The sequence below is a fragment of the Lampris incognitus genome, chromosome 4 (genome assembly GCF_029633865.1).
Source record: "Lampris incognitus isolate fLamInc1 chromosome 4, fLamInc1.hap2, whole genome shotgun sequence".
Classification (NCBI taxonomy): domain Eukaryota; kingdom Metazoa; phylum Chordata; class Actinopteri; order Lampriformes; family Lampridae; genus Lampris; species Lampris incognitus.
This window is the reverse complement of record NC_079214.1, coordinates 30,806,137-30,830,301: the sequence shown is the minus strand read 5'-3', so window position 1 is coordinate 30,830,301 and position 24,165 is coordinate 30,806,137. Positions and strand designations below refer to the sequence as shown.

At 44.1% G+C, this 24,165-nt stretch overlaps 1 protein-coding gene across 1 annotated transcript in view; it reads left to right on the top strand.

Moving 5' to 3' along the window:
- ush2a (Usher syndrome 2A (autosomal recessive, mild)) overlaps positions 1 to 24,165 on the top strand; it is a 577,949-nt gene that overhangs the window by 63,817 nt on the left and 489,967 nt on the right. Inside the window, 3 exon segments of the mRNA XM_056279331.1 lie at positions 6,241 to 6,376; positions 21,632 to 21,695; positions 22,520 to 22,621. Of these exon segments, the coding sequence (XP_056135306.1) occupies positions 6,241 to 6,376; positions 21,632 to 21,695; positions 22,520 to 22,621 (302 nt within the window).

Genomic DNA, 24,165 nt, shown 5'->3' with positions numbered 1-24,165 from the left:
CTTCTATAATGAGACATAACAAATAAAGAATCTTGAAAAAGGCGGATGTCCAGAGAAGGGTGAGGGAGCTTAAGAACTCTTGGTGGACAGAAAAGGCTCTGGAAATCCAGTGACTGGCAGACTGGGGGGACACCAGAGGCCTTTTCAATGCTACCAAGGCCATCTATGGTCCAAGAAACCGTGACTTAAACCTCCTGCGCTCAAAGGACAGGCAGGAGCTGCAAAGGACAACGAGTCCATTAACGCCCGATGGTAGGAGCACTTCCAAGAACTACTCAACCACAACAGCACAGCTGAACCAGACATTGCCAGCCACATTTCCCACAGTCCCATCAGAGAAGACATTGGGGAACCTCTCACCATGTCAGAGATTCAAGATGCCATCAGGAGCCTTAAGAAAAACAAGGCCCCTGGTCCAGATGAGATCCCAGCTGAGATCTTAAAGGAAGGTGGACCAAAGCTCCTGTACCACATCCATGCCCTCCTCCTCAAGGTCTGGGAAAAAGAAGAACTTCCCTCAGAGCTGAGGAATTCTCTAATAGTGGCCATATTCAAGAAAGGGGACAAGGTGGAATGTGGAAACTACTGGGGCATCTCACTCCTGTCAACAACAGGCAAAATCCTTGCTTGCGTCCTTGCAAATCGACTGCTATCACTGACTGAGGAAGTATTCCCAGAATCTCAGTGTGGCTTCCGCCCATCCAGAGGTACAGCAGACATGATATTTACAGCGCACCAACTCTAGCAAAAATGTCATGAACAAAGTCAACCTTTGTACATGGCTTTCATAGACCTGATAAAGGCCTTTGACTCAGTAGACCACCAGGCTCTGCGGAGCATACTTTCAAGGTATGGCTACCCTGACAAATACATCAGAATATTGAGGCTTCTACATGACGGCATGTCCGTCAGAATGCTCAGCAACAGGAGCTCTGAGTCAGAGCCCTGTGGCAACAGAGGTCAAACAGGGATTCATCATCGCACCCACCCTTTTTGCCAACTTTATTGCTGCCATACTCCACCTCATTGGCGAAGAGCTGCCATGGGGGATCCTAATCCTATACAGAATTGACAGCAGGCTCTTCAACCTTAATGGGTTCAAGGCCAAGAGCAAAGTCTGCAACGTCACCATCATGGAGCTTCAGTATGCAGGCAAAAACGACATCACAGCACACTCCGTAGATGACCTCCAAGACATTCTGAATGCCTTTGCCAAGGCATAAAGAGTCTGGGGTCTAGAATTAAACATCAAGAAGACGCAGGTTATATATCAAACTCCACCCAACCTGCTATCTAGCCAGCCCACCATAAAAGTGGACAACAAAATTCTTGAAAATGTTGATCACTTCCCCTACTACGGCAGCCTTCTCCTCAAAAGCTAAGATCGATTCTGAGGTCAACAGTTGCCTGAGTTGTGCCAGTGGCGCTTTTGCCAGACTCAGAAAAAGAGTCTTTGAAGACCGAGACCTAAAAGCTCAAACAAAACTCCTGGTCTGGGCGTCTGTGTGGCGTGGTGGTCTATTCCATTGCCTACCAACATGGGGATTGCTGGTTCAAATCCCCGTGTTACCTCTGGCTTGGTCTGGCATCCATACAGACACAATTGGCCATGTCTGCGGGTGGGAAGACGGATGTGGGTATGTGTCCTGGTTGCTGCACTAGCGCCACCTCTGGTCGGTCGGGGCGCCTGTCCGGGGGGGGGCGGGGGGAATAGCGTGATCCTCCCATGTGCTACGCCCCCCTGGTGAAACACCTCACTGTCAGGTGAAAAGAAGCGGCTGGTGACTCCACGTGTATCGAAGGAGATACATATCTGGTAGTCTGCAGCCCTCCCCAGCTCAGCAGAGGGGTGGAGCAGCAATGGGGATGGCTTGGAAAATATGGTAATTGGCCAAGTACAATTGGGGAAAAAAGTAGGGAAAAAAAACCCTCCTGGTCTACAGAGCTGTTGTTCTTCCTACCTTGCTGTACGGAGTAGAGTCATGAATCACCTACAGCAGGCACCTGAGAGCCCTGGAACAGTACCACTAAAGATCCTTACGAATGATCTTGAGGAACAGCCTGAAGGACAGACACACCAACACCAGCATTCTAGAAGAAGCCAACATGACTGGCATCACCACCACAATAATACAGCACCAACTCCGATGGGCAGGCCATGTCATCCGCATGTCAACACACGTCACCCCAAGCAGATCCTGTACTCCCAGCTGAAGGAAGGTCAGCGAGCTCCTGGCAGGCAAAAAAAATGTTTGAGAGACAATATCAAGACCAGTTTGAAGAAATTCAACATCACATCGAGCAACTGGGAACACAACACACTGGATATCAAAGAAAGTTGAATCAGTTCATCTTTCCAGCATTTATTGACAGAAATGTTTCATCATTCATCTAAATCAGTGTTTCTCAACCGGGGGTCCGCGGACCCCTAGCGGTCCGAGGTGTAATTGCAAGGGGTCCGTGAAAATAAAATATCTTTAAAAAAAAAGATCCTATGACATTTATAGAAATAGGATTATTTTACTCAAATGTGACTGAGACCTTTATCTACCTAAACTATAAAGGGTAACAGGACTTTTTTCTCTAATTACATCTGTTTCACAAGTATAATTTATTGTATTTTAATAAGAGATCTCGCTCCCGTTTGCATTGTTAAAAGTTACTGCATAGAAATTCTGTTGTTACATATATCTGAAAGTTACTGAATACATATTCTGTTTTGTTAACTATATCTAAGTTACAACTGAAAGCTCTTATTTTTGCCCCAAAGAATGAATAAATGCTATAATGCAATTTAAAATGCAGTTTCAACTGTTTCTATCAAATTGCAACCCCCCTCCCCCAAGATCAGGTGGAGGGGTCCTCAGGGTAGATCAAAAATACGCAGGGGGTCCAGGACCCCAAAAAGGTTGAGAACCACTGATCTAAATGACCTCTTCAGTCTAAATTGACTACAGGCATCCCCACTCTTATAAACAATAGTCACATAACGACTGAAACCAACGATCAGTTTCATGTGCAGTTAGGCATGACCATTAACTAGAGTTTCAATGGCAATGTGTACTATTCACAAGGGATTTGGGAATGTTTGCATTCACAGCATTGTAAGATGGCGATAGATGTACTCTTAGCCCCCCCCCCCCCACACACACACACACACACAAGTTCAGGGATGGTCATTCCCTCTTTACATAGTTGGCCTCTTTGACTCCCCGTTCAAACAGCATTCTTCCCTATCAAGGATGTGCACATCCTCTTCCTCGAAAGAGTGGCCACTGGCCTGTAGATGGGTGTAGACTGCGGAGTCCTGGCCTGACACGTGCTGTGCCATCCTCTTGGCCAGCAACTGTTTAATTACCCCGATGTACAGGTCACGGCAATCCTCCTGGCACTTAACAGCATATACTATATTGCTAAGTATGTGCCGGGGGACCCAATCTTTGGGGTGGACCAATTTCTGGCGCAGCGTGTTTTGGGGTTTGATAGCAACTGAGTTTGGAAAATACGCATCTCATCTTTTCCAACACTCCCACTACATACGGAATCACCACTGGTTTGCACTTAGGTAGCTGTTGTCCTTTTCGCTTTGGTTGGCTGGTGCACTGTTTGGGCATCTTCCTGGCTTTGACAAATGCCCAGTTAGGATAACCTTGCTTTAACCAGGACCTGTACATCTGTTGCCATCTTACAATGCTGAGATTGCAAACATTCCCAAATCCCCTGTCAATAGTACACATGGCCATTGAAACTCTAGTTAATGGTCATGCCTATTTGCATATGAAACTGATCGTTGGTTTTGGTCGTTAAGCAACTATATTGTTTATAAGGGTGGGGATACCTGCAGTCAGTTTAGACTGAAGACTCAGATGAGTGATGAAACATTTCTGTCAGTAAGCGGTGTATCCAGATTAACTCATTCAATTTTCTTTGATTTTCTTACCTGGATTATTGAGCATGCATAAAGACAATGCACTGGATAGGCGCTCCTGGAATAAATCTGTGCAGGAGCGAGCTGCACGTCATGAAATGGAATTCCACTGTGCTGCAGAGAAATAGCGACAGCACCGCAAGGAGAGAGAAAAAGGCTCAAACACCACCACCAACCACCACCACTTTCCCCTTGCCGTGGATCACGGCTCGGCCTCTACAGCCATCTCAAGACCCACAAATAGACAGTCCAACAGAGAGGACCATCATACCCGCTTCGAGTGACCGCCAATGATGATGATGATAATGATGTGTGTGTGTGTGTGAGAAAGAATATTCCTGTAGGTCAGTGAGTTGAGCATGAAACTTACACTTGAGTTAGTTTTGAAAAGCCAAGGGTATCAATTGCAACAAAGGCCACATGCTAAAAAGGGACACCTTGATGCTCTGAGGCCCCTTGGTTAAAAGCTTTCAGCAAATGGTGCATACTTTATTCTATATTAAGAAAGGAGAGGACAGGTGGTATAAATACATTCTCTCCTTTACTTTGGACCTAGTGGACACATTCCAAATAAGACAAGTTATTGCCATCAAAAAAAAAAAAATCCTCTCACTCTCTCTCCTTTTGCCACACGTCAGGGAGTTCTGAAGTTACTCTGGCAAGAAAAAAAGAAAAAAAGGCGGGGTTGAGGAGAGGCAAAAAAGATGGATAGACGGGAAGAGAGAGAGGAGGGAAAGTGTTTGTGAAAGCTAACAAAGGGGAGTTGGCTGCATTTCAAAGGGGCGCGTGGCGGCTAAAGAGGATGAAGCACTTCAGGATTCATTTACATCAGGCCTGACAACCGCCTCCTCTTCTTTTAGCTCTCTCTCAGACTTTCTCTCCCACGTCTATCTATTTTTTCTCTTTCCTTGTATCTCTCTCTCCCTCTCTCTCTCTCCCTCTCTCCCTCTAACCTTCAATCAGCCATCATGAAAGTGTGTCTGGATGTCTTAACTATCCTTAGAGCAGCAGACACTTGTCTGGACCTGCCTTCATCCCCCAAAGGCGTTTTTTGAGTTGGACTTATTTTCCTCTTCACACCTTTTCAGCTCCACTAAAGATCTGGCAAAAAAGCAGGAGAGACAGGGCAATAAAAACAAGTGGGAGAAAGGAGGAAAGGAAGGAAGCAGAGGGAAGAGGAAAGACTAAAAATGACAAAGTGGAAAAAAAAGATGGGAGGAAATGGTGCAAAGAGAGCACAAACAGACGAAGGAGAGGAATATAAACTTAGTTCCAGAGCAGGAGGATTACATCAAAGGAGAAAGACAGGAGAAGGGGAGAAAGAAAAAGTGAAACACATAAGAGAGACGGGGCTGTCTGGCATATCTGGGCTTTTTTTTAATTTTTTTTATCAGCCACCCAACAGTCTGGATTTGGAGAGGGGGTAAAGGGAGAGAGAGGGAATGGGACAGAGCACATTGAAGTTTTTTTTGGGGAGGAGAGCCCCTTTTGTAGAAGTATCTTTCTGCCCTGGTTTGATGTGAAACGGGAGCTGTGTCTGCTTTGACAGCGTTGCCTGCCGTAAAGTTTTTAATATTCATGCAGCGAATGAGGAGAGGACTGAAGAGAGGGTTTTTTTTTTTTTTTTTGGTCAAACAGAAAGCTAATTTGTGGCTGTAGTGGTTTAGCCCGGGGCTCTTTCTGCTGCTGGGGAAATGAGTTGGAAGATTAACCCTATGTATACTACACACACACACAGGTACATGTGTTGTAAACGTACAAAGATACATAGATGTACATTTTGAAAGATTTTTGGATTCATGCACGATATAGCCTGCTCCACATGTTATCACAGTAACAGGGTGCCTGGGCTTTGCCAACTGTCCCCAGGGCTCTTTACTTGATGTGGTGGCTTTGGGTGTGTGTTTGTATATGTTATTATCAAATGATGCTGCCGCTGAAACAGTTAAAACGTATTTTATTGAGTGAATTACATTTTGGCTTTTTGAAAACATGAGTGGAATGTTTAATAATGTAATGTTTATGTTTATGTAATGTGACAGCTCTAAAGACAAAATAAACCACTTATTTTTCTTGAATGATATTTTTATTGGGAAGTTTCCCTCTAGACACTTTAAAACATGGGGAATTGAGGCGCATTTGCCACCCTATTACAATTTATAAACTCTTATAGGGGTGGTGATTTACAAGTGATGTATTGGCATGCAGTTAATTGTGATTGGGCAACTTGGTTACATTGAATTTCAATTAGCTGACAAAATGAATTTTAATTGTTCAGCACAGATTAAGGTCTTATTCTCATTGGCCCACAGGTCCATGACAGGCATGTCAGCCTATTCCTGGATGGGCTAGAAGAAGATGGGACACCATTTGACACACAGCTTTTGACCTCAAGACTCTATGATATTAGTGAGGACAGCACCATGTGGGTTGGACTCAGCTCCAATGGTAAAAATTGTTATTCCTCTTTGAAAATCAACATTTTGAAATGTGTGTTGGAACTACTAAGATCACTTTAAACAGTTCAAAAGGGGCACCATTTGTAAAATGACTTTTACTGTTAGACTGCATGAAATAGAGTACAGTGACCCTGACCCTAGAACATTTTTTTCTGCACACGCACAAAAAACCCCCAAAACAAAACAAAAAACTGGAGTGCACTCAGTAGAGTGCAGATCTCTGCCAGGCATAGGTATCTCCCCTTCAACTAGTTACAATGTCAGTGTTGGATAGTACAGTCTCCAATATGAACTCCTCCTACTGCATCCTAGACATCATTCCCACTAAGCTGCTCAAGAAGGTATTTTCAACTACCAGCCCCATTATTCTGCAAATTCTTAATAATTCTTTGGCCTCTCGTTCTTTTCCAGGCAGTTTTAAGCATGCCATTGTTCACCCATTGCTGAAGAAGCCTAATTTAGATCCCCTGTCCCGAAGTAACTACAGACCAATCTCCAAATTATCTTTTCTATCTAAGGTTCTGGAGAGAGTAATTTCTTCTCAGTTGATTTCTTTTATGAACACTAATACTGTTTTTAATAGTTTCCAGTCTGGTTTTAGAGCACTTCATAGTACCGAGACAGCTCTAGTTAAGGTCACTAATGACCTACTGCTGACTGTAGACAGAGGTGACTGCTTGATTTTAGTTCTTTTAGACTTAAGTGCTGTCTTTGACACGATCGACCACAACAACATCCCGTTACGCTTAGAGACTTGGGTTGCCATCAAGGGCTCAGCTCTTAGCTTATTACGTACGCTCTTACCTCACCAACAGAACTTTTTCTGTTGTTCTGGGTAACTCTACCTCCTCGGTGGCTTAGTTGAGTTGTGGTGTTCCTCGAGGCTCAGTTCTTGGCCCCCTTCTCTTTTCTGTATACATGCTGCCCCTTGACCAGGTCATTCAAAATTACAATGTGCTCTACCATTTTTATGCTGACGATATTCAGTTATACATGCCACTAAACCCACAGTTCCTAGCGCCCTAGCGAATCTCACAACTTGCCTTGCTGACATTAAATCCTGGATGTCCGTAAATTTTCTCAAATTTAATGATGATAAGTCTGAGGTTATTCTGTTCGGTCCCAAAAATTCTATCAGCCCTTTTGTTACTAATCTTGGTGGTCTGTCAGATAGTCTTAAGCAGGCTGCTGGGAATCTTGGGGTACTATTTGATGCTCACCTCAGTTTTGATAATCAAATCAAATAAGTTGTTCAGTCATTCTTTCTCCAGCTCAATCTAATCTCCAAAATTAGGTCATTTTTATCAATTGCTGATCTGTAAAATGTTGTACATGCTTTTATCTATTCTCGGCTTGACTAATGTAATGCACCTTATTCTGGTTTCAGCAAGAGCTTTCTCCATCGTATGCAGTTGATACAAAACGCTGCTGCTTGGCTCATTACTGGGACAAGGAGGCATGACCATATTAGTCCTGTGCTTGCCTCCCTACACTGGCTCCCTGTTATATTTCGAATTGATTTTAAAATTTTACTGCTCACTTTTAAGGCTTTAAATGATCTTTAAATGATCTTGGTCCTTCATACATTTGTGATTTATTGACTTAGTATATGCCCCCTTGACCATTAAGATCTGCAGATGGAGCCCTGCTAGTTATTCCCAGGTCCTGGTTTATTACAAAGTGTAATCAGGCTTTTGTTTTTCGAGCCCAACACTATGGAACGCTCTTCCTGTTGAACTATGACAAACCAAGTCTCTAGTGTCTTTTAAATCTCGTCTTAAAACTTTTCTTTTTATGAAACCTTTTACAAATGTTTGATATTTGTTTTTATTCATACTGTTCTTATTTTCACTCTTACCTAATTGTTCTTGCTCTTTTTTTTGTGCCTTGTCCATTTTTTTTTTTTTGCAAAGCCCTTTGTAACATTGTTTTAGAAAAGTGCTATATACATAAAATTATTATTATTATTCTATGGTGTCCGAACTTGGCGACAAACCATCCCTTTTTTGCCTACCACGAGAAGGGAAATACACATGCACATGGACAGAAAAAACTGTTTTTTTCTGCCATTATAAGATTTTTGCGTAGCACCAAAGTCAGTTGAACAGGAAATATGAAAAAAAAATTAATATGCAGCACTCAAGCTAAAAAATCTACCTAATAAAAATGTTTTGCATGTCAGTCTGTGGATGTGCAGCCTCCTAGGCAGACCCTTGCACAAAAGCGACCAAGTCTGACATGAAATGACAGAGATCAGGCTATCATAATTTCAAAGCCATTATTAAGAGACCTGAGATGTGTTTAACCATCGCGGTTTTCATGAAGGCGAATGGCTGCTCCACTGATTGACTTTCATTCATAAAACAATGCTAAGAAAACATAGCTCAACCATGGGAAATATTTCATTGTAGCAATTGAGATGATTTCCAGCTGTGACTGTAATTAAGCCTACTATTGAAATTGTAATTTTTTTATTGATCTCCCCCCCCTTTCCTCCCCAATTGTATTCAGCCAATTACCCCACTCTTCCGAGCCGTCCCAGTCTAACAGCCCAAGATATACCCCCTGGCCAGACTACACCCGGGTTAAAGTGGGCTAGCCTGTTTTATACCCTGGGTATATTCTGGGCTTTTCCAGTTTATACCCGGGGTATTATTTAGACTAGGCTATTTCATACCCTTCTAAACCAGATTACCCCCACACTCCGATACACAAAATAATCAAGGTTACATTATTCAATTTTGATTTTATTTCACGCGCTGATGACACAACCTTATAAACTATCATACAACAGCTAGTGCCAACCATCTGGAACTGTGATGAATCTTGAATAAAATTGAGGCTATAAAATAAAAATAAATAATAAAATAAAATAAAAAGGCTATATTAGTGAATCATACTATTCAATAAAGGCTGCCAGAGCCCCTTTGTTCTCTTATGCTGTTGCCATTGTAACCTATGTTTGGACCGGGTACATGCAGTTTCTTGTTTGTACCCTGCAAATACTCTATGTCAACTGTTTTTGATGTAGACTATGGACCCCATAATAATCTCTTTGTTACTTTCATGGCGACGATCATAATTCTCCTTCTGGCGAGACTGTGTACTTGAGATGTTGCTGGAGACTGTGGAACAGAACTTTTTATGAATGATGTGAAGTGTCTGCAGAACATCAGGGGTGGCTGAGTCTGGAAGTGGTGCTTCATCACTCTCGTCAGCAGACTTCAGGTCGATGGGCAGCTTGGCAGTGCAGCCATACATCACTTTGAAGGGCGTGCACTTTGTTGAGGCATGGATAGATGTATGATAAGCAAACAAAGTGCCTAGAATGTACTAATCCCAATCATTGGCTTGTTTGATGACGATCTTACTCAATGCAGCCTTGAGTGTCCTACTGTCACGTTCCCTTTGTCCATTTGGTTGCAGAGGCTATGCGGTGATCTGTCTGGAAACAGTCCATAAGCAAGTCAGTTTCTTTGTTTACGAATTCACGACCCTGGTCACTGATAAGGGTGTCCATGCAGTCTAGTCGACATACAACAGAGTAAACGAACTCTGTCGCTGACTTTGTGTTCTTGTCTGGGATAGCTGCGGCTTCAGACCACTTGGAGAAATGGTCAGTTATGGCGACGATATACTTGTTACCATTTATAGTTTCTTGAGGAGGGCCAAGAATGTCAATCCCAACCAGACTCCAGATCTTGGCAGGTACAGGTATGGGGTTGAGTGACGGAGCTTCTTTGCCGACTTTGTGATTAGTGACAAAACACTTCGGACATGTCTTCATGTATTCTTGTACATCACTCTTCATGCCGCTCCAGTAATATTGCTGAGATATTTTACTGAAGGTTTTATCTCTGCCAAAGTGCCCTCCTGTAGCTGGATTGTCATGACAGGCCTTCAGAATGTTGGGCACACAGGTTTTGACAAGACTTTCCTTATCTCCATGGAAGAGGGTTCCTCCGTCAGCACGAAATTACTTCACTGTTTAATGAAACTGAGACTTTGCATTCATACGCTTGGCAGGATCCAGGTCATATATACAGTGCATCCGGAAAGTATTCACACCCCTTCACCTTCCCCACATTTTGTTATGTTACAGCCTTATCCCAAAATGGATTAAATTCCTTTTTATTCTCATCAATCTACACACAATACGCCATAATGACAAAGTGAAAAAAGTTTTGTAGACATTTTTGCAAATTTATTAAAAATAAAAAACTGTAATATTGCATCTACATAGTAAGTATTCACACCCTTTGCTATGACACTCAGAATTGAGCTCAGGTTCATCCTGTTTCTACTGATCATCTTTGAGATGTTTCTACATCTTGATTGGAGTCCACCTGTAGTAAATTCAATCGATTGGACATGATTTGGAAAGGCACACACCTGTCTATATAAGGTCCCACTGTTGACATTGCATGTCAGAGCAGAAACCAAGCCATGAAGTCAAAGGAATTGTCTGTGGACCTCCGAGACAGGATTGTATCGAGGCACAGATCTGGGGAAGGGTACACAATTTTTTTTCCAGCTTTGAAGGTTCCAAAGAGCACAGTGGTCTCCATCCTTCGTAAATGGAAGAAGTTTGGATCGACCAGGACTCTTCCTAGAGCTGGCTGCCCAGCCAAACTGAGCAATCGGGGGAGAAGGGCCTTGGTCAGGGAGGTGACCAAGACCCGATGGTCACTCTGACAGAGCTCCAGCGTTCCTCTGTGGAGATGGGAGAACCTTCCAGAAGGACAACCATCTCTGCAGCACTCCACCAATCAGGCCTTTATGGTAGAGTGGCCAGACGGAAGCCTCTGCTCAGTAAAAGGCACATGACAGCCCGCTTGGAGTTTGCCAGAAAGCACCTAAAGGACTTGCAGACCATGAGAAACAAGATTCTCTCATCTGATGAAACCAAGCTTGAACTCTTTGGCCTGTATGCCAAACGTCACATCTGGAGGAAACCAGGCACCTCTCATCACCTTGCTAATACCATCCCTACAGGGAAGCTTGGTGGTGGCAGCATCATGCTGTGGGGATGTTTTTCAGCAGCAGGAACTGGGGGACTAGTCAGGATCGAGGGAAAGATGAATGGAGCAAAGTACAGAGAGATCCTTGATGAAAACCTGCTCCAGAGTGCTCAGGACCTCAGACTGGGGCGAAGGTTTACCTTTCAACACGACAACGACCCTAAGAACACAGCCAAGACAACGAAGGAGTGGCTTCGGGTCAAGTCTGTGAATGTCCTTGAGTGGCACAGCCAGAGCCCAGACTTGAACCCCATTGAACATCTCTGGAAAGATCTGAAAATAGCTGTGCGACGACGCTCCCCATCTAACCTTACAGAGCTCGAGAGGATCTGCAGAGAAGAATGGGAGAAATACTCCAAATATAGGTGTGCCAAGCTTGTAGCTTCATACCCAAGAAGACTTGAGGCTGTAATCGCTGCCAAGGGTGCCTCAACCAAGTACTGAGTAAAGGGTGTGAATACTTATGTACATGCAATATTTCAGTTTTTTATTTCTAATAAATTTGGAAAGATTTCTACAAAACCTTTTTCGCTTTGTCATTATGGGGTATTGTGTGTAGATTGATGAGAAAAAAAGGGATTTAATCCATTTTGGAATAAGGCTGCAACATGACAAAATGTTGGGAAAGTGAAGGAGTGTGAATACTTTCTGGATGCACTGTTTCCTGATGATACTTTCGGGCAGAGCTGGTGTAGAAGTTCAAAATCTGGTTTTACAGGTCATCATCCATGATGGATTTTTGTTTGAAAAAAAGAAAAAAAGAATAAAATTGAATAATACACACGTAGGCACCCAAAACTTCACACTTCCCCTTTTCCTTCCTTCCTTCTTTATTTTCTTCCTTCTGTTTGTTATTCCTACAAAAACATATTTTATCATTGTAATTATGTAATTACATGTATAACAGTTACTGAGGCAAATTGTGACATGGCCATTCCTACCTATAGTTATCAGAAATATAAAATTAAAGTTTGCTTGCTTAAGGTTGTCCATCCCGTCTGATGGTGACAATCCTGCCTCTGTTATTTGTGAGTCTTCTTATGGCTGTGAAGCCCAATCTGCGAGCCACACTGTTTGCAACAGACAGAACAGATGAGATCACTGACTGGGGGTGTAGTTGTGGTACTGGCTTCATGTCGCTTTAGACGTCTGCTGGTCCGTCGATCACCCTGGTCCTTCTCGGGCTATTGCATCCCTTGTTGACAGAGCTGCCGCCAGATGGAGCGTTGGGCATCAGTGTCCTCCAGCTGGGTCGGGTTCAGGCCGCACTTTTTCTATAAATTTATTTCTGATTTTTCCCTTTTTTCTCCCAATTTAGTAGCCAATCGATCCCTATTTTAATTCAAACACCCACCCTCGTACTGCATGCATTCGCCAACTGCATCTCTCCGGCCGGCAGTCTCGAAGGAGACCGCCTCCCCACTTTCGTGACAAGGCGACTCCAGGCCGAACCACTGTTTTTTCCGACACACACACAAATGCATTCACGTGACGAACACAAGCCGACTCCGCCCCCCTCCCGAAGACAGCGTTGCCAATGATTGCTGCTTCATCAAGTCCGGCCATAGTCGGATCTGACGAGACTGGGGCGCGAACCCCAGTCCCCAGTGGGCAACTGCATCGACACAAAGCGGATGCTTAGACCGCTACACCACCGCAGACTTAGGCCACACTTTTTTATGATGATCTTCAGTTGGTCTTTGTATCGTTTTTCTGGCTCCCTGCCAAGCAGTGGCCAAGATGTAGCTGGCCATACAGCACTTTACGTGGTAAGCACTCCTTCGGCATCCTGATGACGTGACCGAGCCAGTGAAGTTGGTGCTGGGTGATGGTAGCCTCCATGCTGATGCAGTTGGTCTTGTGGAGTATTTCAGTATGGGGCACTCGGTCACGCCAGGTTATCCTCAGGATGCATTGTAGGCATCTGATGTGGAAGGCCTCAAGCAGCCTGAGGTGGTGGCTGTACAGGGTCCACGCCTCACAGCTGTAGAGTGACAAACTGTCGTGATGACAACTGCCAAGTAGACAGATATGTTGGTGTGGAGGTTGAGGTCTTTGTTTTGAAAAACCCTTCTCCTAAGTTTGCCAAAAGAGGATGATGCTTGTTTAATCTGGGTTTGTATCTCCCTGTCGATGCTGCAGTCATCAGAGAGGAAGCTGCCCAGGTATTTGAAGGATTCCAATGTTGCGAGTGGTTTGTTGGAGATGGTGAAAGTTGGTGAATACGACGGAGGAGTAGATGCCCACTGGCATACTACTTCAGTCTTTGCCACATTTATAGAGAGACCCAGCCTACTATACACCCTTGTAGCAGCTGCAAGGGTAGCTTGTAGTACCTCAAATGTGTAGGCCACAACTGCACATTCATCTGCGTACTGTAGCGGATGTCATTTTTGTGACTGCTTGGAGCCTATGGATGTTAAATAGGTTTCCTCTAGTCTGAAGTCCACAGTAACCCTACTGTTCTTCCTGATTTCCTCGTGGAGCAGCAATGTCACACGCAGGAGGAAGATATTAAAAAGAACTGGAGCAAGGATGCACCCTTGATGTACCCCGGTGCACACCCTGAAAGGCTCGGATTCCTGGCCTCCAATGGTCACACGTGCCATCATCCCCACATGAAATTGTTGAAGGATGTTGACAAACTTTCGTGGGCAGCCAAACTTCAGGAGGATGCTCCATAGGATGTCCCTGTTGACTGTGTCGAAAGCCTTTGACAGGTCGATGAAGGCTATGAAGAGGTCCTGGTGTTGCTCCCTACAGTTCTCCTGGAGTTGCCATGCTGTGAACACCATGTCCACAGTACTCCTATTCTTCCTGAACCCACACTTTGACTCAGGCAACAGCTCCTCTGAGATGTTTTTTACCAGCCTGCGTAACATGACTTTGGCCAGGACTTTTCCAGCAACAGCCTGTAGTGAAATGCCATGGCTGTTGCCACAGAGGGACTTGTCTCTTTTGCTTTTTATATATGGAGATGATGTTAGCATCCCTCCACTGCTGAGGGACAGTTTCGTTCTTCCATATGTGTGAGATGAACAGGAAAAGTGCACGGGTGCAGAGGTAACCTCCCTGTTTAAAAATCTCTGCAGGGATACTGTCAGGGTCAGGGGTCTTGTTATTTTTGAGGAACCTAACTGCACAATGAACCTCTTCAAAGGTTGGTGGAAGGTCAAGGTCTTGGATGGTGGGGCGGACAGGTAATTCATCCAAGACAGGGATCTGTTGGGGAGGGCTGGTTCAAAAGGGGCTCAAAATGTTCTGCCCATCATTTTGGGATGAGTTTCTGATCCTTTATGAGGGTGGTACCGTCATCAGACTTCAGGGGGGAGACAGAGCAGTTTCTTGGGCCATAGATAGTTTTCACTGCATCATAAAAGTTGTGCATATCGTTTCTATCAGCATGTGATTGTATTTCATTTGCCTTCCATATCCACCACTCGTTCTGCAGGGCATGCAATTTTGACTGCACCTCTCCTGGATGCTTGCCATTATTGCAGGAGTGCAGCTGATGTAGGATTGTTGAGGACATCACTCTGTGCTTTGTGCATGCCTTTGAGTATGGTAGTTATTGTGCCTGTGTTGTCATTGAACCAGTCCTGGTGCTTTTTGCTCTTGTAACCGATGGATTGGGATGTTGCCTCATAGAGGCTGGAGCTCACGGAAGACCATTTGCTATCAATGGAATCATCTGTTCTCAAGAGAAGCTCAATGTCTTCCAGGTTTTCAGCCAGAGAGAGGCGGAAATTGTTCTGGACCTCAGCCCTTTCTAGCTGGGTACAGTTAAGCCTCTTCTTTCCTGACCTCTGAAGACGAACAGCAGGGCGTACCTTCACCTGGAGCCTGGTCATGATGAGCCGGTGATCTGTCCAGCACTCAGCACCTCTCATTGCACGAGAGAGTGAGACATCTTTTATATCAGTGCGTCTCACAATGATGTAGTCCAACAGGTGCCAATTTTTGGAGCGTGGATGCATCCAGGAGGTTTTGTGCTTATTTTTTATTTGAAAGAGGGTGTTTGTGACGGTCAAGCCATGCTCAGCACAGAGGCTTAGCAGCTGTAGACCGTTAGCATCGACTTTCCCAATGCCATGCCCACCAATGACACCACTCCACACCTTGTTGTCTTATCTTTTCCCACTCTGGCATTGAAATCGCCCGACAAAAAGATCTTGTCCTCCTTGGGTATACAACAGAGAGCCTCATCTAGTGACTGATAGAAGCAGTCCTTTACCTCATCCTCTGATGGTAGAGTTGGTGCATAGGCACCTAGGAGGGTGGCATAGCGTTTCTTGGCCAGAGAGCTCCTAAGTGACATGAGCCTTTCACTTATGCCAATCGGTGTTTCAGTGAGTCTTGGTAGGAGGCTGTTAATTATTGCAAGTCCCACACCATGCTGATGTTGTCCTCCTGTAGGGTATCCCTTCCAGAAGGTGTAGGTGTCCTCCTTCAGGGAGCCTTCATCCAGGAACCTGATTTCGCTGGGTGCAGCAATGTCAACAGTGTAGTGGTTGAGTTCCGCTGCAGTGAGTGCAGTCCTTTGCTGAGGTCTTTCAGCGTTAAAGTCCAGCAGAATTCTTACGTTCCATCTTGCCAGTTTAAAAGGGATTATTTTCTTTTGTTTAATTCGACCCAGAGTGGAATGTCCGGATAGGTGCGGTAGCCTATTCATGATGTTTTGAGTGGGCAATGTTTAGGCCACCTTTTCTAGGCCCCTCCACAGTTGGGGTGAGCAGTGTGGCTCCTAAGTAGGGCTGCTCAGTCACACGGATCTGCCGAGAGCAGCTGCCACTCAAACCCAGCTGCTGGCGACCATGAATAGCCCTGTGCCACTGGCGTGCAGGGGTCTGATTAGGAGCTTCCAGTGCATTCATACCTGCTCCCGTCACCAGAAACCCCATCGCTGCCAGACTTTGATCCATATTCCGGTTACTGGTCTCACCGAGGCAGAGGTGAATACCTGGACAAAGAGATTATTTAGAGTGCCGCTGGGGGTGCGCATGTCCCAGCAGCACTTCTTCACTGTGAGAGGGTGGGATCCGGTGGCAAGGAGAACCCAAGATGACCAGCACTCTTCCACAGCTGCAGGAGGCTGCCAGAGCTTCAGTCTGTCGGAGGACCGCTTATCGTGTGCTGACATGCACGTTGCTTTTCTCTCAGGGTGTGCTCCCCTAGCCTTTGTCATCCTAGACTTACCCACAAGGCAGCGGGACAGTGGTTGGTCAATGCCAGGGCATGTCCACTTCACGTGGGCCTGCGCATTAGACCTCTGGGGACCACTGTAGCTCCGAGATCCCCTACAGATTAGCCACGGACCGCAAGGTACCCAGTTACCGTGTGTGGCCACGAGGAGGCACTGCAGGGGAGACTTATGCACTCGGCTCCTCTTTTCACCCCCGCAAGGAGGGCTAGCCAGCGGCAGTAGCTGAAAGCAGAAAGTAGCAAGCAGAAACAGCATGCAGCATGCACTAACTACTGCACTGACGCATCACACACGCCCTGTGCATGCAAAAAATTAAAGTATTCACTGTAGTGCCACCTAGTGGTGGAGTTCCACAAGTATTGATGTGCATGATCAAGCAGAGGTGTGCTACATATATATAACTTTTAAATCTCTATCACCTTCCTAGCCTATTAGCTTTTGGCTAACTAGCAACTGTTTTTAGCCCTTTTAACTAAGCTAATACATATTTTAGCTTAAAAACATCAGAAATGACAGCAAGAACTTACTTTTAAACACCTATATGTTCACTAAGAACCTTCCTAACCTTGATCTACCAATCTGAAGGACATTTGTATGCATTAACATAGTTTGATCGAAAAGTGATGGAGAGAGAGCGATGTTTACTCACCATGCTTGCTGAAATTACTGCATGAGAAGAGCAAAATTACTTCAACTGTTCAGAATTTTGAAATAGCGCACTCTGTAACCCGGAGGGGGGGGCGGGGGGGGCGTATAATCTGGACTAGATGGGTATAGTTTGGTTGGGGGGTTAATCTGGCCTGCTACACTGGTCGCTGCTCAACCCCCTCTGCCGATCCGAGAAGAGGGCTGCAGACTACCACATGCCTCTTTCGATACGTGGAGTCGCCAGCCGCTTCTTTTCACCTGACAGTGAAGAGTTTTGCCAGGAGGATGTAGCGCGTGGGAAGCGAGGCAAACCATGACACTGACACGTTGGACTGGCGGGTGTACCCCCCCCCGAACAGGCGCCCCGACCGATCTGGAGGAACTAGTGCAGCGACCAGGACACACACCCACATTCGGCTTCCCACCTGCAGACACGGCCAAATGTGTCTGTAGAGTTGCCCAACCAAGCCGGAGGTAACACAAGGATTTGAAACGGCGATCCCTGTGTTGGTAGGCAACGGAATAGAGCACTACGCTACCCAGACGCCCCTTGAAATTGTATTTTTATGGTGGAGTTTTAACAAAGGAGACTATGGCACATCTGCGTGGCGGCGAAGTGAATTATTTTTGGTTCATCCACCGTTCCAGCAGTGAATGATTTGCTGACTTGCAAAATACAATTGACTTCTCGTTTAATTTCAAGACGCATACCTTACATATAGATAATGTTTTAGTTTTGACACTATTGCTGCCTGAGCTTTCTCAACTGTGGATGTGAGTCGCACATGCGTATGGTTGACTCAGCGGGCAGTGACAGAGAGCAGCTTTGGTCGATCAAGTGAGACAGGAGAGGGACTGGCGATAGTGAAAACAATCGTTTTTCGAAGGGTTTTAATCACCTCAACTACGAGAGGTTCTTCATCATACAGCCAGTCATAACTGTGCACAAAATTTTTTTTATGCTGATAGATACAGTAATTTGTGAGATTATCCACGGACACATACACAGACACACACGCATGCACGCGTACAACCAAACACATAAACCTCTCCAGGCTATTTAATGCCTGGCGAGTGGCGGCGACAGGGTATGGCTCAAGAATTGTTAGCCCCACCTTAGCCCCACCATGGAACAGCCAAGAAAATTACCAAGCAGAATTAGCCAGCCCATTGCATCCACTTCAGCCTGGCATCGCCAGACCAATTTGCAAATCAATCAGTCAGTCAAGTTACAGTGCGAAGGGAAACTCTCATGTTCGATCTTCAAGCGGCGTTATCAACGGGCACAGACCAAATGCTGCTATTAAAGTGATGACATCATTTTCGTAAATAGAACGGACACACATTTGGATAAATTAGCTTGCTAGCTAGCGTCATTGATATTTATTGTAAGTTATAATCACTCATACAAACAATTAGGCTGCCAAATGTGAAACTCTCAGACACATTGTTTACTGTTGGTGTCCAGCACTACGGATCTTGTTTTAAATGCTGTCGCCGCGCAGCATTCAGTGGAAGGGTGTGCCTCAACATGAATGAGTTGAGACAGCATGAACAGTATCGTCTAAACTCAGTAGTAGTAATGACCATCCACGTCTGTTGCCCTCGATGTAATTTTGCGTGTGAAAAAAGGCGAGTGCAATCATCTAACCCATAGTCGCTGTAATTTAGCCAAAAAAAAAAAATACTCTGCCGCCGCCACTGTACAGGGCTGGCGTAGATGAAAGTACCTTGATGAAAAAAAAAAAACTGCTGTAGTTTTCACAGTGAGGGCTCTGACAACTTTTACTCCTTTGATCAATGTTTTACTCTTGTAAGTAAGACTTCCACTGCATGTTTATCATCCTATTATATCTGAATATGATATCAATGACTTCTTCTATACCTCCCCTCCTGGCCTTCATTCTTCTCAACTACAGAACATATCTCTGATTGATTGGTCATGCCTGGGAGCCATCTCTGAGTCAATAGGAGAGAAATTGAGAGAAAAATGATATCCGTTCATCTGCAGAGTGATAAATGAGTGTTTTTAGTGTCGTTTATCAGACATTGATCCCTAGTTCACAGCAGGTAGCATCTGATCAGCTGGAGATCACATCAGAGGTGCTGATCAATATAAGTGATTGGCTCGAGGGAGTGTGTGTGTGTGTGTGGGTATGTGTGTGTGTGAATTTATGTATATGTGTCTGAGAGGTGGGGTGTTAACCCTGAAGGCTGTGTCTGGAATTCTGATCAGCAGATATATCAGCTGAATACTGATCAGATGTATTGATTACAGCTCCACCCGCCTGTTGAGAAGGGAATATTCCTGTCAAAGGGACGATCTATAAATTTTAGGAAACCCCATTTCACCCTAAATTTGAGAGTTCATGATTGCGGTTCCTCTTGCACACACACAAAAGCACTAGACAGGTGGTTAGACTAAAGGAACGAGACGAAGACAAGTGGTTGAGACAGGGCTTAATGCTAATGGAACAATAACTGGAAGAACATTAATACCAGGTGTAAACCAGTGCCATCAGAGATAGATAGAACTAGTGAAGTACAGACTCCAATGAAAGAAAGATTTAAGGCTTTATGCTTTTATCAATGACATCTTTAGCAACACAGAAACAATGAAGAGAAAGGGACTGAGGGACATGGAAACAGACAGGATGACACAGAGAAGATGGAGACCTACGCAGAGAAAAGGGAATCAAGGCTTATACCTTGCATCATCCCAGTAACAATAGGGAGAATGCTTTTCAGAGGAGGATATAATCCCATTTCCACACGCCTAAGAAATCCTGAGCCAAAGCCTTAGGCTGCACACACACTTTCTAGCAAGCTTACACCTCTGCAGACACACGCACAGCTGTAGTCACACCCATGCACACAGGAATACTGCTTTAGTGCATCCCCTATCGCAGTGTGTCTGTTTCAGTCAATCCGTCCTCTTTCCTCTCTTTCCCTCCATTCTCTTTCTCCCCCTGTCCCTCCCTTTACCTCTTTCTCAAACACACACGCATGCACGTACGCACACACGCATGCACACACATACTCACACTCGCAGAGTAGTAGTTGGACCAAACATGACAAAGCCTCTCTGTGACCCACACATACACAAACACACACACACACACACACACACGGAAAAGCAGGACATGGCAGAGGTTCTGACAATGCCTAGAGACGTTATCCGTCTCCTCAGGAATTATTGTCAAAGTAGACAGAAGTTTATTGGATACAAAAAGACTAGCTCTGTCTGAGCCAGCAGCATTGTTTGTGTGTGTGTGTGTGTGTGTGTGTGTGTGTGTGTGTGTGTGTGTGTGTGTGTGTGTGTGTGTGTGTGTGTGTGTGTGTGTGTGTGTGTGTGTGTATTTGTGTTTGTTTGAGAGTCTCATTTGTTCTAACATCTTTTACATATGTATGTTTGTTTTTGTGGGTATGGACGTGTGCCTGTTTCAACTTGTTTGTTTTACAGTTTCTCTTATGTGTGGTCCAACATTCTTGCATGTGTGGGGGTGTTGATTTGCTTGTACACTTGAGATTTTTTTGCTACACATATATTTTTTGGACTTGACACGCTTTGGTGTCATTGGTGTGTTTGGCATGCTGAGTTCAGCATCTTTGCATTGAATTACCTTTCTTCATCATTTCTTCTCACAACTAACTGGCTTACTTCCACTTCTCCCTTGTTTATTACAGAAATGTTATTTTGTTCTGATTCATTAATTTCTAAAGGTGCATCATTCTCTTTATTTTTGTAACCACATCTTTTCACTAGATTATAGTGCAAATTTTTAGTGTAACTGATTATAGTGTAAATATAGTTTTGCTACAAGATTACATCCCATGTATTGTTGAGTACCTTATTTCTCCAAAGCCTGAAAAGAGGATCTAATTTTTTTTCTTAATTGTGCAGTGGCTTTTTCAATGGGTCATCATCAGTCTGAGCAAATTTAAGACTCATCTACAACTATGATGTAAACAAGTTGAAACATAGCAATAAGTAATCACTGACCTTGCATTTTGTTTTTGCTCTGTTGAGAAAATGTGACCAATGAATAAGCCTCTAGTACAACAGGACCAATGAGCTGCTAGCCCTGTTTGGCCTCACAGTGGAAACCACAGTAATTAGTGATCGCCAGCTAACCTTATTTGCCCTGAATGGAAGCAGGCTAATGAGCAGGCACAGACTTGCACTATTTGGCTTTGTCAACTGTGCTATAGATAAGCTCCCTGTTTAGTTTGTATCAGAAAACTGATACGATAATCTACTTGTTATCTTGGATCCCATTCACTCACTGCCTACAATATAAACCCATTATCACCATCTTTCTCTTTTGTTTTTCTTTTCTTTTCTCTCCTCTCATCTCATCCCCCACTCCAGGGTCTAATCAGTTCATTGGACGGATGCAGGACTTAAGATTTTATCCTGCCACATTGACTAACAGGTGAGTTGGAAAGAAAGAGGTGGAGATGGTGAGAGAAAGAAAGGTAGGGTGGCAGGGTATAAGAAGAGAAGGCAGAAAGAATTGACAGAAGGGGAAAGGAAAGAGAAGTTCAGGAGGATGAAAGTAACCAGAAAGTTGAGGAGTGTCAGTCGATATGGTATCATAGAAGAAATAAAAGGACAGATGATGATTAAGAGGCAAAGCATGAAAGATACTATTTAGATTGAGACACTAAGAGACAGAGGCAGGGAGGAATGGAGGGAGAGATAGATAGATAGATGGATGAATGGAGGGATGGCTAATCATTGCATCTCAGGATCTATACTGCTTCAAGAGGATTTACCTGGAAATCCAATACAAGGCAATTAGTGCTTTACTCACTGGTGATGTGGTCCATGTACTATGGACTTCGAATTTACAGTTTTGTCACATTAGGATGTTGCTGGACAGAAAAAGCAATAAAGAGTGAAAAGGATGGATAGTTTTTGTTATTTTGTAAAACCTGTATTCAATGCTCACTAATCAGTCCTCCTAGGAACTGGTGATTTTGCAATTGTTTTACCAAGATTTGCTTTCAAAATTGAATTTTCCCAGATATATAATGAATCTGTTATTTTTTTTATTCCATTGCAAAGCAAAGCTGTTTTGGTCCAGTCATTTTAGAAAATCTGCAAGATTAAGAAACATTGAAACGTTACCTTACTGTAATTGCTGTCTTCACAAGGTGATGGTGGAGATGATTTTGATGGCCATCCTATTCTGTTGTAACACCATTTTCATTTCTAGCCCTACAGTATATGATCTGATACATGTTATCCTAATAGGGAGATAGTGGAAGTGCACTCAGGGGTCCTGCCTCGACTTCATTCCCAGTCAGAGTGTCGCTGTCCTCCCAGCCACCCCAGAGTTCATCCCATAGTTGAGAGGTAAAGTACAGTTTCACAGTCGTTAACCTGTCTAGATATTAAAACACTATGTACTTTTATCATTTGAATGAATCAGTAAAACTCATATCCACTTTATTCCCACAGTTGTCTTTAACAAGGAATTAAGAGATAGTGGTTAATTTCCTTTTTCTCAGGGACTGACCTCAGGGATCCCTGGTTTAGACTGAAGTCAACTAGAAATACCAGAAGATCTAACTTAATATCAGGGGCTGTCTTGCAACTGTTTTACATCAAATCTGCATGTCCATAAACTTTCCTCGGACACACAAGTCTGAAATAAACCAGTGTGGTCATGCTGACTCCATCAATTCCATTTCCAAAGATCTAGGCCAGATAGCCCTGTATGTCAATCTCATACCTAATGTCTTAGTGTTTTCCTTGATTTGACTTTAAATCTGATGAACAAGTTTGTAGCTGTTTTCAACTCAGAACCTCTTCAGAAACGTTTTTTTTTCTCTTGTCTGGACAACTGGAGAAAACTATTTATGCCTTCATCTTCACCTACCTTTAGGTTATTACAGTATGTTGTAAGAGTCAGTCATCCCTTTTCTGCTTTCAGCAGAACCAGGCATCTTATACATTTCTAGCTGGCTGAAGGACAATAGAATAGAACAAAATGGAATAGACATGCTCTCTTGTCTCTGCTTGCAGCAAGTGCATGTCAGAATCAACTTAAAAAATTCCACTCTTAATTTTTTAAATTCTTGAACCTTGCACACAGCTACAACTCAGGCCTCCTCCAAGTTCGTATGAGCCACAGGACCTTAAAGAATTAGTTTGGAATATTTCATGTCTATTCCTATATTATACCACTCATGTAATACATTGGTAAATTCCATTTTCACAGTCATCCATCTGTGGTGGAGTGGGGTAGGGCCTGTCTTGAGTCATAGTATTTGGCTCGAGACAGGTTCAAACACAGCTGCACCCCAAACAAAGATGCACTATAGCGACTGGGAGGAAGCTGAACCTGCAGGGAGCAAAGCTCACTCACTTTACAGGTGCAGCCACGTTTTAATGTGTCTCGAGCCAATTACACTGACTCAAGCCAGGTGCGCCTTCACCCCACTCCACCACACCATCCTTTTCTTCATTATGGACAGGCAACTTCAGTTTGCTGTCTAGAATTCAATGCAATTAATTGGGACAAATCCACAATCCTTTCTCATTGCAAAAAGAAAGCACTCCACTGTTGTGGCTCAGGATCTAGGACGACTGCATTTTTGTAGTTGTAGCTCCTTTGGTTTGGAAAAGGCCCCCGCACACCCCTGCCATAACATAAACACACACCACCATCCTCTTAGAAGTTCACCCACAAGTAGATTTTTTTAGTCCTGCATAGAAGTTCACTTTTATTTTGTAGCAAAAGTCCCCTTGCTCATCTTGTTCACATCTTATTTGATAATAATAATAATAATGATACTAATAATACAGGGTGGCACAGAGGCGCAGTGGTTACCATGGTCGCCTCACAGCAAAAAGGTCCTGGGTTCGAGCCCCAGGGTAATCCAACCTTGGTGGTC